The following is an 18834-nucleotide window of genomic DNA, read 5'->3' as shown; positions in this document are numbered from 1 at the left end:
CCTGCCACAATGCCTGGCTATTTTTAGGGACAGAGTCTCCCTGTAGATCAGGCTAGTCTTGAACTTGTGAGCTTAGGCAATCTAACTGCCTTGGCCTCCCAGAGTGGTGGGATTATAGGCATGAGCCACCGTGCCCAGCCTGTCCCCATGGTCTGACCACAGCTTGATTCTCTAACCTTGTTGTGGTACTTACTACCCATGCCCTGATCTTCCTGGCCTTTGCACCTTGAATGGTTGCTTAAGTTATGCTGTTCCTCAGCCTGGCTTGCCCTTACTTCCCTCTGTGTGTGCCAGTCCTGGTCCTACTCATTCTCTAAGGCCCACTTGAGAGGTGAAGTGTGGTTGCTCTGAGCCACGGTGTTCTCTGCTGAGAACGTGTTAACTGTAGTCCACAGTCTTTCAAGGGTGGTGGTATTGTTTCCATTTTCTAAATAGGAGAGGTGATGCTTCTGTAGGGTAAGTAGTGTGCCCAGGGTCTTGTAGATAGAAGAGGCAGTAAGAGTCCTGGTCTCCCAGGGCAGCTATTCTCAGATACAGGGACAGAGGGGTCCTGCAGGGAGGCCAGCAGAGGTGGGGGCGATGGGGAAAAAGGAGTCCTTATCAGGTATAGAGAAGCTTTTGTCCTACAGAATCAATGAGGTTAAATCATTGGGTCAAACAAACTGGGAGTGAAATCTAGGACTCTGAATCCCAAATTCTATTTCATTTTATTTTATTTTTTGGACTTCAAAGATATGTGAAAAAGTAGTTCAACATAGACTGAAAACCTTACCTCTCTGAAATAATCACTATTAATATCCTGACATATATACTTCTAGTTTTCAAAGAAGAGCTACATTCTATTTTTTTTTACTAAAAAAATTATTCTGCTCATGTAAATCATTTAAACTCCAAAGACGAGAATTTAAAAATTATCCCAGGCTGGGGACAATGGCTCATGTGTATAATCCTAGCACTCTGGGAGACCAACGTGAGTGGATCACCTGAGCTCAGGAATTCAAGACCAGCCTGAGCAAGAGCCAAACCCCATCTCTAAAAATAGCTGGGCATTGTGGTGGGCACCTATAGTCCCAGCTACTCGGGAGGCTGAGGCAAGATGATCTCTGGAGCCCCAGAGTCCCTACTAAGGGTGACAAAGTTGAAATCTGTCTCAAAAAAAAAAAAAAAGAATATCAGGCAGCGCCTGTGGCTGAAAGGAGTAGGGCACTGGCCCCATATACTGGATGGAGGTGGCAGGTTCAAACCTGGTCCTGGCAAAAAAAAAAAAAAAAAAAAAAATCCCAAATCTCATCATTCAGAAATTCCTATTGCTTACACTAAATGATAATCATTTTAGGCAATTTTTAGGGCCATAGACATACTTAAAGATAAACAGACACACTTCTATAAGTGGGGATCATATTCCTGTCCAGTATAAGAAATAACTACTGACCAACTACTTGAAATTTGGCAGATTTAAGATGTGCCATAAATATAAAATATACACTGGATTTGGAAAACTTAATGTGAAAAAATACTATCTCATTAATATTTTTAATTACATTACATTACAGACATTACATGTTGAACTGATAATATTTTGGATGTATTTAGTTAAATACTATTAAAATTAATTCCACTTGAGGACTGGGCACAGTGGCTCATGCCTATAATCCTCCCTTGCACTTGGGAGGCTGAAGCAGGTGGATTGCCTTAGCTCGTGGGTTCAAGACTAGCCTGAGCCATAGGGAGACCTTGTCTCTAAAAATAGCCAGGTGTTGTGGTGGGCACCTGTAGTCCCAGCTACTCAGGAGGCTGAGACAAGAGAGTCACTTTACCCAAAGAGTTTGAGGTTGCTGTGAGCTATGATGCCAGGATACTCTACCAAGGGTGACAAAGTGAGACTGTCTCAAAAATAAAATTTTTTTTTCAACTTTTTTTTTAATATAGTTACTAAAAATTTTAAATTATATATGTGGCTTGCATGTATTTCTATTGAATGACCCTGCTCTATTATTATAATAAGTATTAATAAGTTTATTAATAAGTATTAATGGGAAAAAAGAAACTAAACTTGATCAAAACTACTCTTAGATACCATCTAACTCCAGTAAGAATAGCCCACATCACAAAATCCCAAAACTACAGATGTTGGCATGGATATGGAGAAAAGGGAACACTCCTGCACTGCTGGTGGGAATGCAAGCTAGTACGTTCCTTTTGGAAGGAAGTTTGGAGAACACTCAGGGATCTAAATGTAGACCTGCTGTTTGATCCTGCAATTCCTCTTCTAGGTGTATATTCAAAGGACCAAAAATCATTTGGCAATAAAGATATTTGCACCAGATTGTTCATTGCAGCCCAATTCATTATTGCCAAGTCATGGAAGAAGCCCAAGTGCCCATCGACCCATGAATGGATTAATAAATTGTGGTATATGTATACCATGGAATACTATGCAGCATTAAAAAATGAAGACTTTACCTCTTTTATGTTTACATGGATCGAGCTGGAAAATATTCTTAGTAAAGTATCTCAGGAATAGAAAAAAAATATCCAATGTACTCAGTACTACTGTGAAGCCAATTTACAATCACTCACACATGCATGTGAAAAATGAAACACGACTATAGCCTAAGGATGAAGGAGGGAAGGGGAGGGAGAAGGGAAGTGAGGGGGGTGGGACGATAGAGGGAGGGTTGGTAGAGGGACCATACCTATGGAGCGTATTACAAGTACAAGTTGGATTTATCAGGTGTAGAGCATAAATGTCTTAATCCTGTAATTGGGTAAAAGTGGTGAAGGCTATGTTGTTTAGTAGGATGTAAGCATTCCAATTTGTACAAATAATCAACACTTTGAATCCTATAATGGCATAAATGTATTTATGATCTATGTATGAATGACTTAATAAAAAATAAATTTAAAAAAAGGAATCTTTAAGCTCTAAACAAATGATTCTTCATTATTTTCTAAGAATCCACTAAAATTTAAAAGCATTTTTGAAAAAAATTAAAACTTGGAATGATCTTTTTTTAAACCAAATGGTACAGTATTTTGAAAGATGAGGACGTGACATTCTGGAACTACTCTCATATTTCAATATATTATTACTTATGCAGTGTGTCTTTTTCATTATTTATATTCTGTTCTATAACTGTAATTCTTGCATTTAGTATTCTGTGATAAATGACAAGGCCTTTGCCTGCATGTCCTTCATTCCGGAGTCTTTTTATTAGCTGGATTCTCAAGAAAGGTTCATGTTTCTAGACATCAACTAAGTTATAACTATAAGTAGTACACTCTCAGGAATAAAAACTTCTTGCAAACAATCCCAGATATTAGTGTCTGTATAGTTTTGACTTTTAGTCAGAAACTGACTGCATTCAGGTCATTTTGACAGAAATTTGTTTTAAGAACCTGACTGTACAGACATTTTACCAGCTCATATCCCAGTACAAGGCCACAGAGCACTGAAGAGCCAGGAGATTTTATTGCATCACCGATGGAAAATACATACTATTGGGTTTTATGTGTGTTTTAGAAAGATTACACTCAGGGCAGTGCCTGTGGCTTCAAGGGGTAGGGCATCGGCCCCATATACTGGAGGTGGCTGGTTCAAACCCAGCCCCAGCCAAAAACTGTAAAAAAATGAAAAGAAAGATTACACTGAATATAAGACATCTTTGTCTTTTTTTTTCAATTGAATTTATTAAACTTGGTCCATGTTAACATGTCCATCTTTCTAATTGAATAAATGCGTGGCAAAGGAATGATTGAATGAGTAAGCCAACGTCTGTTTGAGTACATACTACTAGTAATTATTTACACACGACAGAATTGAATTCACTGTGAGATGGGGCCCACTTAGATCCTGTTGAAGGTTCTGAGGTTCCAGGGGGGCCTTGCCAAGGACCCAAAGCTGGACCCTTGGGACGTGGTGGGCCTGAGGTTACGGAGTGGCTTATACACACGGACGCTTGCTCCCATTTACCTTTCACTTTGGTTTTGTAGATGACATGGCAGAACTGCTCCTCGGGGAGTCGAAGCTGGAGCAGTACCTGAAGGAATACCCCCTGAGGCAGGGAGCCAGTCCCCGAGGCCCCAGGCCCCAGCTGACTGAGGTCCGCAAGCATCTGACCGCCGCCCTGGACAGAGGGAACCTTAAGGTACCAGGGGCCTCTGGGATGAAGGGGGTGGGGGGCAGGAGGGAGATCCTGGACCCATTTCCTTTGGATGATGTGTGACTGAGAAGGATGCCCAGCGACAAACTCACCTGCACGCTGCCATGGCACGTCTTTTTAGAAGCAGCCCAGCTCCATGCGATCCATGGGTCAGGTCCAGGCTGGCTGACCACCTTGTAGAGCCAATAGGGTCTCAGACCCCTTTGCACAATGGCACTGATCTCCCCAGGTGCTTGACACAAGCTGTGATATATGGCTTAGAGCTCAATCTTGCCGTCCTTTAGAAAAGAGAGAAGTTAACCAGGAGCTTACACATAATTTCCTGCCTAAATCATGTGGTGCATGAATGTAACAGTCCATTGTGGCCCCGAGCTTTAAGGGTATCATACTGGTGTCAGCAGGACTGGTGCCACTCTTGGGAGGGGACCAGGACTTCTTGTGTATGAATAAAGACGCTGATCCTTGTGACACAGGGAATCTTAGGCTCTGTTTTCTACTCTCCACACAGTCAGATTTCCTGTCTCTCTACATGCTTTTCCTTTCTTGCTTCTTAGGAATCCCCTTTCAGTTGCTTTTGCTTTTCATAAGGGCCGTTCCCTTCCTGCCCACCCTGCCCCTTCTCCCTCCTGGGTCACTCACACTTCCCCAGCCCTGCCACCATCACTCCCGTTCAGAGAGCTGACTACATCCTAGCCCAAGCTTGCCCATCTACTTTAAGGCCCTTTCTCCTCACAGGGTGTATTTCCAACTGAAGACAGTCTAGGGTGAACTTTGGAAGCTCTGACTTCCTTTTCCTTTCCATCTTGATGATTTCTCTTTCATTTTTCTTCTCTTCCTGTCTCAGAGTCCTCTGGGCTATGTCTTTGGTCTTTATTTTCATCTGCTTATACATATTTCCCCAGAGAAGCTGTTATCTTTGGCTTTACCTTTTGTATCTCGAACCTGCTCCCAATTTGCCCTGTGACCCTAGGGATGTCCCTTCCCTGCTCTGGGGTTCAGTTTCTGTGGATTTGGATGGGGTGGGCTTTTGGAAGGGTGAGTATGGACCTTCGCAGCTCCTGCATGCCCAGCCTATGATCTTGTGAGCTTTCAGTTTGAGATGTTCTTCCTCTTTGTCATCTGGCCAGCTCTTTGATGCTGTTGTAATTTAGGATTCGGGCAACATTTGAATAAGTTAGTATTAGTGTCCACCAGCTGCGTAGCAGCAGGTTTCTGGAAACTCTGTCAGAGAGCTACATTTCAAAATGATCTCTGTATGTGTCTGTCTACACAGGACACAGGTCCAGACCCTAGTAGGCTGGGCTTGAGAGTGTCACTTTCACATAGGAAGCCCAGGTTCTTGAGGACTTGCTGCTGCATTTGGACTTGAAACACCAGATCTTGCCAAGGGCCCTGCCATATGTGGTTCAGAGTTGTCTCCATGTCAATTGTTCTGAACCAAGGAGGTTCTGGTGGCACTAGTGGTGGGTCTTGATCAGGAGGAAAAGGTGTAGAGACAGTACATAGGTCACAGTCATGCCTGGTCAGACTCAGGTATCATGCCAGGAGATGTGAGTGACTGTGTGCTAGGGGGATCATCCATAGATTGTTTGCTTCCCACTTCTAGCCCCCACAACTTCATCTTGACAAAAATTTTCTTTTGAGACAGAGTCTCACTTTGTCACCTTTGGTAGAGTGCCGTGGCATCTTAGTTCACAGCAACCTCAAACTCTTGGGCTCAAGTGATTCTCTTGCCTCAGCCTCCCGAGTAGCTGGGACTTTAGGCACCTGCCACAACACCTGGCTATATTTTTAGAGACGAGGTCTCACTCTGGCACAGGCTGGTCTTGAACCTGTAAGCTCAGGCATTCCACCCACCTCGGCCTCCCAGAGTGCTAGGATTACAAGTGGGAGCCACCACACCCGGCCCATCTTGAAAAATTGACCTTTTATTTCATCAGGGCTTATCATTCTTGCTGTTCATCTTCTACAATTCAGTGTGGCACACTGAATTGCAAATTAAAGTTCTGGAGTCTGAGGCCCAGTTATGGATTAATAAGCTGTGTGGTCTTGGGAAGTTACTTAACCTCTCTGAGCTTAGCTTTCTCAACTATAGGCTTACTTATTAGCTCAGGATTGTTTTAAGGCTCAAATGTGGAGTTTCTTCCAAAGCTGTATAGCACTAATACATGTCATTTGCTGCTGTTTGGTTGGTTCTGCCTGGAAAGTTTTTCTCCTGCTGCTGTTTTTTAGTTTCCTTCATCTTATAAAGAATGTTCTAGAGTTGCACAGCTTTTGTAGGTGTGTTGCTCCACTTACCCTGGCTCATATGAAACTTCCTCTTTCCTTGACCTCAGTTCAGGTTCTGGGGTTGGTCACTTCAGTTTAACAATCTTGAAGGCTTAATGAGAAAAGTTTGCCCCTAAAGAAAGCAAGTCCTGATTTTTGCACCCATTTAGGAAGTTACTTCTTGGATTATTTGGGTTACAGTCTTGTGGTGCATATCCAGGGCTATGGCAGGACCCATCAGGATGTCTGGGCAGCCTTCTTTTCAGAGACAGGTGATTAAATGTTTAACTCCTGAAGCATTCCTTCCATCCTTGGGCCACCCCTGTGCAGAGGCCTGAGGGGAGCTGCAGGGTTTCTATTTTGTTTGGATTTTTTACAACAGCATTTTAAAAATATAATTCACATGACATGTAATTTGCCTAAAGTGTCCAATTCAATGATTTTTAGTATATTTGTGAAATTGTGCAACCATCACCACAATCAGTTGTAGAACATTTTTATCATTCCCCAAAATAAACCCCTTAACCATTACCAGCCACCTCCCATTCCCCCATTCCTCTAGCCCTATGAAACACTAATCTATTTTCTGGCTCTATAAATTTGACTGTTCTGGGCATTTCATATAAATGCAATCACATAATATATGCCCTTTGTTTCTGGCTTTTTCTCTTCCTATAGTGATTTTGGGGTTCATCCATGCCATAGCATGTACTTCCTTCTTTATTATGGCTGAATAATAACTCTATTTCATGGCTAGGCCCTCTTCAATGGATACCTCATTTACTTCCACCTTTTGGTTATTGTGAATAATACTGTACTGTGAACATTTGTGTTTAAGTTTCTGTGAGGGGGAGTTGTGGGGTTTTATAGCAATAGATAATACGACTGGGCCGAAGGGAGCATCACACATAATATTGTAGAAAAATGGCCTATTCTCTCCATTTCTCTCTAGTCAGAATTCCTACAAGAATCCAATCTGATCATGGCCAAGTTGAATTATGTGGAAGGAGATTACAAAGAAGCTCTGAACATTTATGCCCGGGTGGGCCTTGATGACTTGCCGCTGACAGCCTCCCCTCCATACAGGTTGCGGGTGATTGCAGAAGCCTACGCTACCAAAGGTGAGGTCCATGCATTTCCCCTCAATATCATGTTTTTTGGGGCCAGCAGAGCCTCCTTGTGCTTCACCCCTGACCCTTGGCTGGAGATTAACATGGCAATTCCGGTCAGGGGCTGCACCTGTGGAGTGATGTTAAGCCCAGCAACACACTGTTTCTTCAAAGCTTCCGTTCTTTGATTATGATGGAAAGATATGAAGGAAAAACATTTCAGTAAAGTTTCTTGATAATTAATATGCAACTTAAGCAGGGATTTTTCTTGGTAATTACAATACTGCACAGCATAGACACGATTTGTATCATATGGTCACTTGGCCACATGGCCAACAGTGTTTTTATTCATTAATGCCACCTTGGGGTTGACTGAGGCTAGTTGGTTGATACTTGGCAGTCACAGTAGCACCCAGTCCTCTAGTGATTACCTGTGTACCTATTCAGGGGATGGAGGGAAGTGTAAATATCATCTTTACTGCTGTGAGAGAATGCATTCCCACCGAAAGAAAGATGGTAGAAGGGCAAGATGCACACATTGTTTGACCCTTCCAGGCTGCCACTTCCTCATCTATAATCAAATGTATTTCATGGAGGATGATTTTTATTGATAGACAAAAATCATATCTATTTTATTATGAGGATTAAGTCAAATAATGTATGTAAAGCATTTAACATAGACCTGCCACATACTAAATGCTTAATAAATGATGTTTTAAAACGTCAAACAAGGCAGCAAATGTTAAAACCCAGGGATGGGTAACACTTTTTCACAGGCAGGAGAGGTCACTATAGACCAGCAGGCCAGGAAGGCTTCCTGGAGGAGGAAGAACACTTTGAATAGGACTTCCTAAGGCCACAGCAAAAGCGGACAGTCTGAAGCAGCTCCCGTTCATCCTGCCACCTCCTGTCCAAGCCATGCATTGTGGCTGACTATGGCTGGCACAGAGGCCAAGAGTTGGGTGGCTTGACCCTCCAGAACAACAGGGAGCTGACCATCTGTGTGCTGCCAGCACTTTGGGGGCTTCAGGTAGCCCATCCTGTATGCTTCAGTTGTCTCATGCAGCAAAGAACAAAGGCCTCGCTCGAGCCACACTTCTTAAAGAGCTTTGTGATGGGAATGATGTGTTCACACATTTTGGTGGGGAGCCTTGAGTCCTGCCAGGCTTGTCTAATTAATCTTCTAAACATCCCTGTGGGCTGGGAAAAGATGCTGTTGCTCTTGACAGGTTACCCTGACAGTTTATTTATTTATTTATTTTTAATTTTTTTTGAAATAGTCTCAAGCTGTCATGCTGGGTAGAGTGCCATGGCATTCTCATAGCTCACAGCAGCCTCCAAGTCTTGGAGGCAAGACTGAGGCAAGCAATCCTCTTGCCTTAGTTTTTCTGTTTTTTTAGATACAGGGTCTTGCTCTTGCTCAGACTGGTCTTAAACTCCTGAGTTCAAGCAGCCCATCTGCCTTGGCCTCCCAGGGTGCTAGGATTACAGGTGTGAGCCACTGTGTCTGACCACCTTGGCTGTTTAATAGGTACTGTCTTTTGAGGCTGCCTCTGGGGTCCTAAGAGCATCTGGCTTTTGTTTGCATCTGTCTGAACTATCGGGTGCTCTGGGGTCTGTGCCACACAGTTACCCTCTTATCTCTCTGGTGCTCATTCAGCCACCTCGTGTGCCTTAGGCTTCTGGGAGCTACGTGTGTGTGTAGCCAGGAACAATGTTCTGGAATGAGAGCAAGGCTTCATCGAGCAGTTTCCAGTCACCCACTGGCCCGGGGCCTGGTGAAGTGTAGCCAGGAGTTGGCTTGCTAGGTGGGGTTGGGAGGTGGCTCTGGGGCCTGCTTAGCTCCCAGAGCCCATGTCTTACTATTGGCCCTGAGAGAGTATGATAAGCATAATTGTCTGCAGTTGGTACTGTCAGCTTAGTCTTGTGGCTGCCATGAGAGGCAGGCAATGAGGACAGGAGACTCGGTCCTTGAGTCTGGTCATGGTATGTGGCCAGTGGTGGGATGCTAGCCATGGAGGTTGTAGCATTTGGCTCTTAAAACACCTACTGGTTGGTGAGAGACCTGGCTCTGGGTTGTTTCTGACTTCTGTGGTTGCATGTAGGGTCACATATGTCCAGGGAGAGGGAAAGGCCACTTTTGCCTGGAGGAAGTAGCTGGCAGCCCAGGAGGGCCCAGGCCTCTTAGAGTCTGGTGGGCCCAGTGAGAGGGAGTATAGAGTGATGGTCATGAGCGCCAACCCTGAACTGTCTGCCTGGGCCCCACTCCACTGTCTGTGCAAGTTTCTGAGCCTCTCTGTGTCTCATTGGGTTGTCATGAGGATTATATGAGCTAGTGTATGTCAAATGCTTCAGTCAGTGCCCAGCTCATGGTGAGCGTGATGGGAATGTTAGCTGAAGAGAAAAGTGTTGGGTGGAGAGTAGGGGACTAGGGGTAATTTGTAGTAACAGAGGGAAATTACCAGCCCAATTTAGGGAGATGCCCAGAGATAGGCTAGTTCACTGAGGAGCTCAGTATGCCCTTGGTTATATCTCTTTGTAATAATATTCTTGGTTCTTTAAGGTCCTTGAGAATTTCCTTGAGACTGCCAACAAGGGATTCCATGAATGTTGATGTAGGAAAGACCCTCCAATTAGAAACTGTTTGTACTGCGGGCCTGCAGGCTGCCCAAGACAGGGCTTGTTTAGTTGGCTCAGTGTTTCCAACCCTTTTGAGTTAGTTGCTAACATTTCAAAATCTGGACCATTTGATTAAATATTTGGCTTTCTGCAACTTTGGAAAGAAGAAAAGAGCTGTCCCTTGACCCTCCCCCTAGGGCAAGACCAGGCAGGAGATGAGTGGCCGATGCATCCAGGCCATGTTGCTCCTTTAGCTACCCTGCAACTTGCTCAGGAGGATGACTTGCATACTTTCTTAGGTCACCCCACCTTTTCCGTGGTGACTTGAGGTCTGAGTGGACCAGGGTTTTCAGCCAGAGCCTCTCCCTACCAGGCACGGTTAGCCTTCACTTATAGGGGATCAGAAGCATCATTCAGTTGGGCTAGCACTATGTTGGAGGCTTTACTGTCTCTTTAACCCTGCAAAGCTCTAATTTATAGAAGAGAAATGAGATTGGTGCTGTTACCAGGAGTGGTTATCAGTGGCTAAGATGTACGGAGAGATCCCCACGTGCCCGGTTCTTATTTCTATATTTCCTTCATTTTTCACCACCACCTCCATTAATATTCCCATTTTACAGACAAGAAAACTGGGACAAAGATGGGGTAGAAAAACCTGTCCAAAGTCCTGCAGTTGGGGAGTGGTTGAGCCAGGACTTGACCTCAACGACTGGTTCCAGAGCCATGCTCCCCTGAGTGGCAGAAAGGGACTCAGTCTGAAGCCATGTTCTTACTTGCTCTGCTCTTTTGGCACATGGACTGGAGCTTGCTTGGGCAGGTGAGATTTCTTCAGGGAGAAGACATTCAGGTCATTAGAGAATACTCTCTAGATTTGTACCTGCACCCTCTTCTCAGCACCATGCACCAATTCCTCTACCTTATCTCCTCAGCCTTGCCTAGGTTTCCTCCTGTAAGTTCTGTCCTCCAAGCTCACATGTCCTGTCTTCTCTGAAGCCCTCTGGGACCTATTCAGAGTCAACCATATCTGGTGCACAGAAGGTTAGAATTATTTGAGAAACATTAGAATGATGAGACGGTCCCTGCCAGCCTGTGAGTTCCTCTAGAATTCTGCCTTGCTCATTTGCCGTCCTCAGGGCTTAGCACAGTGTCTGGTACATAATTGCTCAGCTATTGAATGAACCGCGTAAAGGTTTTCTTATTTGGATTTCTATACAGATGATCCTCATGTAATTCAAAGGAATCTGGGTGCCTTGGCTTCTAGCCTGCAATGGTCAGGTGTGATTTGTTTGCCTATAGGTAACATACTGAGTATTATTAGGTGCCCTTCCCTGCCAATTATGGGGGGGTCTCTGTGAGAGCCTGCTGACATCACACCATATCAGAGCCTGGCATGGACTTCTGTCCCAAAGTTTGTACCTTTCAGTTCATCATTTCTCTTATTTGGGAGTTCCAAAGTTGATCTCACCTCCTCCTTCCTAACCTTTCTCTCTACCTTAAACCTCAGTAGAAAAACAGAGAATGGGAATAGAAGAACAGAAGGTCTTCAGTGTCTGGCAGTACTGGGTTAATCAAGTGAATAGAGGACTTTGGTCTGGGATAATAGATTAAGGAAATCTCAGGGATACTGAGTGGTCACAGACATTCTTGTCTCAAAGCGGGAGGCTGGGAACAGTAGGAAGGTGGCCACTGTCTGTGTTGGGACTTAGATCTATTAGACATGGGTGACTTTCTGCAAGGAACTGGAAGGGACTTGACTTCCTAGAGATGACCTTTATAAATAGGCTGGGTATGTACTTTGATTTAATAAAGGGATCAAAAATACATTAACTCCAATGCAAGGAAGTCCTGTCATAGTCCAAGGCTAGTGAGGCATCTCTGTTCACTTCCTCCACCATCCATAAGGGAGCGGCCCTCATCTGGGTGATTGAAGCTGGGTTGCGGGCATGTTGCAGCTCATGGAAAGGAAAAAAGAGAGTGAAAAAGAAGCGAAGAGTTGTGGGGCATGTAAACCTCCCATTACATCCGTCCGTTCAAGTGTGGTCTCTGACCCAGGTGGAACCTGTTAGACGGTGCAAGGGGAGTAGCCTACACTCAGGTGAAAGAAAAGAGGCGTGCAGGGCCACGGGGCTTGAGGAGGGAAATTAGGAACCTGGAAACAGCAACAGCAGGTTTTCTGCTTTCTCTATTACATGGTACCAAAGCAGAGAAGGACTGGCTCCAAAGATTAAATGGAGCCTCCACAGTCATCTCCCATACAAATGTTTTATTTTCTAATGGGCAGGGAGATGGGACTTGGCCTATGTCACACAATAAACCCAGGGCAATGCCAGGACAAGAGATGTTTCTTGGTAGGAAACTTTTTTGTTGAGCTGCATGACCTCTGTGCCCAGGCGAGGGCAGCGTGCCGGGGAGTTTTACAGAGCCCCCTTTATCTTCTCTATTCCTCTTTGCTCCTAGGTTTGAAATTTCTCCTCTGATATTATGGTTAAGAGCACAGGGCTCTGGGTCAGACTGCCCACCTTTGGCCTCTGGCGTTGTGTTAGCTAAAGGGTCTTGGGAAATTACCTTCACCTCACTGGGTCTTGGTTTTCTCATCTGTAAAACGGAGATAATAGTATTACACATTATTATAGGATTCTTGCAGGGAGAAAGTGAACACATGTAAAGTACTTAGCACAGTGCCTGACAAATCAACAAATATTAGCTATTTTTATTCTTATGTATCCTTTGGGTTTGACCCTAAATGGATAAATCTCTTCAGATGGCCCGGGCAACATCCAGTTATGGGGAGTGGGGAGAGGCTCTCTTTCTTCCATGAGCACATTGGTGCCTTAGAGGAGCTGCTCTGTCTGGCAGGATATGGACCTAGGATCAATACATTTAGGGGAAGATCTGTAGGGGAAGATGAAGTGAATATCAGGGGTCTGGAGTGCTGATTAAGGAAGGGAAAGTTGTTGATGATGTTGGAAGTTGGGGAGGTCCATGTGATCGGGGCAGCTGGAGAGGTTTCCCACATCATCCAATTTTCCCAGCCCCAGCCAGCTGCTTGGCAGATGGAGCAAAAAGTGTGTTCTGTTCCTACACAGAGCGAAAGAGGCAGTGCAAATCTAAGTCAGCAACAAAAACTCCATCCCACAGGGGTTTCTGGGGCAGGGCCAAAGCTCCTGCCCTGGGCATGTGCAGAAAGGGTGAACACTCCATGGAGAGGTGACTGCCCAGTCCAAGCTGAAGACACTTTTTCTAGTTTTGCCAGTATCTCTGGGTTAGGGCCCTTTTTTTTGTAGTTGTAAGATAACCCAAACTGACTTCAGTGGCAGCTGGATTCAGGGCTCACAGACATGAATCCTTTCTGTTTCTCCGGCCACCTTCCCATTGGTTCCCATCTCAGGCAAACGCAGCAGCCCCAGACTTCATTTCTCTTAGCTGTGATCCTCAGAAATCCCAGCCAGGTTCTCATGGGCTAGATTACATTCCCACCCTTGATTTAGTCACCAGAGACATATCCTATGACTGGCTTAGGTCCAGCAGGAAGGCTGTGATGAAGAGGGGGTAGTTCCACTAAGGAACTCAGAGGAAGGGCAGATGTCCATGACAGATGTCTATATCAGTGAATTCTCTGAAATGGGAGCCCTCTCTCTAATCAAATAGGCCCACAGTCCTTTTTATTTTGAGGTGACCACTGCAGGGAGTAAAAGAGGGAAAAGGGGAGGAGTCTAGTGACTGCTCTGTGACAGGGTCACTGTGGACCAGAGATGGCTCTGGGACCAAAATTTGTGAGACAGGTAAATGCTGAAGGATTGGGGTTTGGGGGAAGAGTGGTCTCCCAGGTGGTGGAGTGGTCCACATGGAGTGGTCCTCCCATGTGTAGAGGGCCCTTGGAGGAAGGGAGACTCATCTGTTTTGGCATCGTGGCCAGGGCTAGAGCCATGCTGTGGGAACTGAACGAAGTCCAACATTAGTCCCAGATGCAGAAGACTTTCTAACAGCCACAGCTGCCTCAGAATTCAGCGGCATTAGGAGTTAAGGGTTCCCTTTGGATCAGCATTTATTGATCTGAGAGTCAGTGTGGTGTCAGGTGGCTTACCTGAGTGATCGCGCTCGTCCTGAGAACGGTCCTGTGCTGCAGGCTGTCACTCCCTGGAGAGGATTTGAGAGGCTGCATTTCAGAGGTGAGATGGGATTCAAAACAAGGCCGTGGATTCCAGATCCACTCTTTTCCCACTTTACTTAGCTGTCTTTCAGGTGGGCCATATTCATTCACTTGGAGTGGGGATGTTGTTTATGAGGTTCTGGTGTCAGCTAACCTGCTAATCTGTTAACCTGCTAAAGCTGATTCTATTCTGTGATTAAAGTTATTTATTTCTTTATTTAGAGATGGAGTTTCATTATGTCGCCCTCGGTAGAGTGCTATGGCATTACAGCTCACAGCAACCTCAAACTCTTGGGCTTAAGTGATTCTCCTGCCTCAGCCTCCCAAGCAGCTACAGGGACTATAGGCAACCGCCACAACGCCTGGCTGTTTTTTTATTGTTGTTATAGTTGTCATTGTTGTTTAGTAGGCCCAGGTGGGATTCTAACCTGCCAGCCCTGGTGTATGTGACTGGTGCCCTACCCACTGAGCTATGGCCTGATTAAAGTAATTTAGACTAAGTCTCACTTCTTTTTTTTTTTTTTTTGAGACAGAGTCTCACTCTGTCACCCTGGGTAGAGTGCCATGGTGTGATAGCTCACAGCAACCTCATGCTCCTGGGCTCCAGGGATCCTCTTGCCTCAGCTTCTGGAGTAGCTGGGACTTCAGGCACCTGCTACAACACCAGGCTAGTTTTCTATTTTTGGTAGAGATGGGGTCTTGCTCTTGCTAAGGCTGGTCTCAAACTCCAGAGCTCCAGGGATCCACCTCCCTCGGCTTCCCAGAGCTCTGGGATTACAGGTGTGAGCTCTAAGTCTCACTTTTCTTATCTACAAATTAGGGCTAATAATACTCTCACAAGAGTACTGAGAAGTAACACAAAATGGATGCAAAAATTGAAAGCATTAAAGGGAGAAATAGACAGTTCTATAATAATAGTTGGGGGCGGCGCCTGTGGTTCACTGAGTAGGGCACTGGCCCCCTATACCAAGGGTGGCGGATTCAAACCCTGCCCTGGCCAAACTGCAACAAAAAAATAGCCAGGTGTTGTGGTGGGCGCCTGTAGTCCAATTGGTGTTTCTCCGGCTACCTCCCACTCGGGAGGCTGAGGCAAGAGAATTGCATAAGCCCAGGAGTTAGAGGTTGCTGTGAGCTGTGATGGCACAACACTCTACTAAGGGCGACAAAGTAAGACTCTGTCTCTACAAAAAAAAAAAAAATAGTTGGAAGATGTCAGATGGAGATTGTATAGTCTGAGCTCACGTCCAGCAGAGGCTGGCAATGGTAGCAGAGGTAGCAATGGGAACCTTGTCTTCCCCATCCTTGCGGGCCCTGCCTTGCCACACTCCAGAACTAGGGGAGCTGATGGTGCTTCTAGCTCTTCCTGGGATTGATCTAGCCTGTCCCCCACCCCAGTTTTATTTTATTGTTCTTAATAAGCATAAAGTATGTACGAAATATAAAATCCATTAGACATGCAGACTAGTCAAAAGAACATAAAACTATCCATTACCTGGTCTACCTCGAAGCAATTGCTGTTAACACTTCAATTCATTTCCTTCCAGATCTCTACACTTATCATATGTGTGATTTTTTTTTAAATTGGGATTATACCACAGATGCTGCTCAGTGACCTGCTTTTTCCACTTCACTATGACAGTAGGTACATTTCTGCGACATTTCAGCATCTGTGTAACATTTCATTGTATGAGTGAGGTATAGTCTATTTAACTGAAAAGCTTCTATTTTTGGACATGTAGGTTGTCTGCAGATTTTCTCTGCTACACACCAGGCCGTGATGAGCACCCTCTCAGCTTGGTCTTTGTGCCTGTTTTTTGTTTTTTTCTGTTTGTTTGTTTTTGGTTTTTTTTGAGACAGAGCCTCAAGCTGTCGCCCTGGGTAGAGTGCTGTGGCATTACAGCTCACAGCAACCTCCAACTCCTGGGCTCAAGCGAGTCTCCTGCCTCTGCCTCCCAAGTAGCTAGGACTACAGGCACCTGCCACAACGCCCGGCTTTTTTTTTTTGGTTGCAGCCGTCATTGTTGTTTGGCGGGCCTGGGCTGGATTTGAGCCTGCCAGCTCAAGTGCATGTGGCTGGCGCCTTAGCTGCTTGAGCCACAGGCGCCGAGCCTTTGTGCCCGTTTTTAGTGATTTCCCCAGTAGAGTTTTCCAGAGTGGAGTTTCTGGGTCAAAAGAGAAGTATTTCCAGATTGCCCCCCAGAAGGCCAATGCTCGCATGCTTTCCTTCCTGCAGTGTGATAACAGACTCATTCTGGCCAACACTGAGTGGAATCCCTTTGATTTAAAAATGAACATTTACACAATACAGTTGTGTATTGAATACAGACTATTTGGAAAATAAGAAAAATATTTATTTATTTGTATTATATGTACTTAATATTTATTTTTAAATATTTATAAATGAAGTCAGCTACTATACTGCCACTTGAGCTAGTTAACCACCGTTACATATATACTATATAACATACATACTATGTATAATATATACAATCAGGATTATGCTATATGTACTGTTTTGTATTCTTTTTTCACTATATGTATATTTGTCTATGTGTGTGTACAATTATTTCTCATGTCATTGAATATTTTTTGAAAGTACAGTTTTTAATGGCTGCACAGTAGTGTGTGTACCTTATGGATACTTTTGAACCAGTTGCCCATGGAACATCCAGGTTGTTTCAGTTTTCTTATTATAAAAATGCTCTATGACTTTCCCCTCCAAACTGATTTTTATATATGATCTTAGTTTTTTTTTTTTTGGAGACAGTTTTAAGCTGTTGTTCTGGGTAGAGTGCTGTGACGTCATAGCTCACAGCAACTTCCAACTCCTGGGCTCAAGCTATCCTCTTGCCTCGGTTTTTCTGTTTTTAGTAGAGATGGGGTCTTGCTTTTTGCTTGGGCTGGGCTGAAACCCATGAGCTCAAGCAATCCACCCACCTCAGCCTCCCAGAGTGCTAGGACTACAGGCATGAGCCACCGTGCCCAGCAACCTTTTTGTTTTTTAAGTTTTGAGGCAAAATCTCACTGTCACCCAGGGTAGAGTGCTGTGGTGACATCATAGCTTATAGCAACTTCAAACTCTTAGGCTCAAGTGATCCTCTTGCCTCAGCCTCCCAAGTAGCTGGGACTAGAGGCGTGTACCACCCCTTGGCTAGTTTTTCTACTTTTGGTAGAGATGGGGATTTCTTCTTGCTCAGCTGGTCTCAAACTCCTGAGCTCAAGCAGTCTTCCTGCTTTAGCCTCCCAGAGTACTAGTATTACAGATGCCACCATACCCAGCCCAATTGTAATCATTTTTAAGTGTGCAATTTAGTGGTATTAAATATGTTATTCATGTTGCTGTACAACCATCCATCTCCAGAATTTTTCATTTTTTAAAACTGAAACTCTACACCCATTAAAACAATCCCCCCCTCTTCCTCAGCCCCTGTCAACCACCATTCTACTTTCTGTCTGTATGATTATGCCTCTCGTAGATGCCTCACATAAGTGGTGTCATGCAGTGTTTTGTCTTTTTGTGACTGGCTTATTTCTCTTACAATAGTACTTCAGGTTCATCTATGCTATAGCATGTCAGAATTTCCTCCCTTTTAAAGATTGAATAATATTCCATTGTGTGCACACGTCACATTTTGACTTAATCTGTGGCCTAACACATGGTCCATCCTGGAACATGTCCCATGTGTATACTGCTGTTGGGTAGAGTGACTATATATAACAGTAGATCTAGTTGGCTTATTGTGTTTTACTTATCTTCTGTCTGGTTGTTTTATCCATTATTAAGATAGCAGTATTGAAGCTTCCACCTACTATTATAGAACTATTTCTCCCTTTAATTCTTTCAGTTTTTGCTTCATATATTTTGGTGGTCTGTCACTTGGAGTGTAAATGTTTATAATTGTTATATCGTCTTGCTGTATTGAAACTTTTATTAATCTATAGTGTCTTTGTCTCTGACAGTCTTTTCTTTTTGATTAAAAAAGGATATTTATATAGCCACTTAATGCTCTATTTTGGTTACTCTTTGCATAGAATATATTTTTGCATTCTTTTATTTTCTGTCTATTTGTGCCTATAGATGTAAGTGAAGTCTCTTGTAGACAGCATATGTTTGAGTCATGTTTTTTAACCCAGTATGCCAATCTCTTATCTTTTGATTGGTGAGTTTATCTCATTTACATTTAAAGAGCTGGCCACTGTAACTCAGTAGTTAGGGGGTGAGGCCCACACCAGGGGCACACCAAGGGTGGGGTTCCAGCCTTACTCCTGGGACTCATATACATTTACATTTAAAGTAGTTCCTGATAAGGAAAGAAAGACTTCTGTTTTTTGCTGTGTTTCCTATATACCTTATAGCTATTTTGTTCCTCATTGTCTGCATTACTGTCTTTTGTGTTTAGTTGATTTTTTTTATAGTGAAATGTTTAAAATCCTTTCTTATTTCCTTTTGTGTATATTCTGTAGGTATTTTCTTTATTAACATCCTAAACTTGTAGCACTCTGACTTGAATTTATACAAGTGTAC

At 44.1% G+C, this 18834-nt stretch overlaps 1 protein-coding gene across 2 annotated transcripts in view; it reads left to right on the top strand.

Moving 5' to 3' along the window:
* The window catches only part of TTC7B (tetratricopeptide repeat domain 7B), a 256341-nt gene that overhangs the window by 9319 nt on the left and 228188 nt on the right, over positions 1 to 18834 (top strand). The window contains exons 2-3 of one of the 2 annotated variants that reach the window (XM_003786986.3): positions 3994 to 4148; positions 7384 to 7552. In XM_003786986.3, the coding sequence (XP_003787034.3) occupies positions 3999 to 4148; positions 7384 to 7552 (319 nt within the window). In that variant the 5' untranslated portion in view covers positions 3994 to 3998. Of the gene's footprint in view, positions 1 to 3993; positions 4149 to 7383; positions 7553 to 18834 lie in introns of those variants that run through there. The other variant, XM_023511573.1, reaches the window with a different exon arrangement.

The sequence above is a fragment of the Otolemur garnettii genome, unplaced genomic scaffold (genome assembly GCF_000181295.1).
Source record: "Otolemur garnettii isolate 467f Iridium unplaced genomic scaffold, OtoGar3 scaffold00020, whole genome shotgun sequence".
Lineage (NCBI taxonomy): Eukaryota > Metazoa > Chordata > Mammalia > Primates > Galagidae > Otolemur > Otolemur garnettii.
Note: the sequence above shows the minus strand (reverse complement) of the source record. Positions and strands in the feature narration are given on the sequence as shown.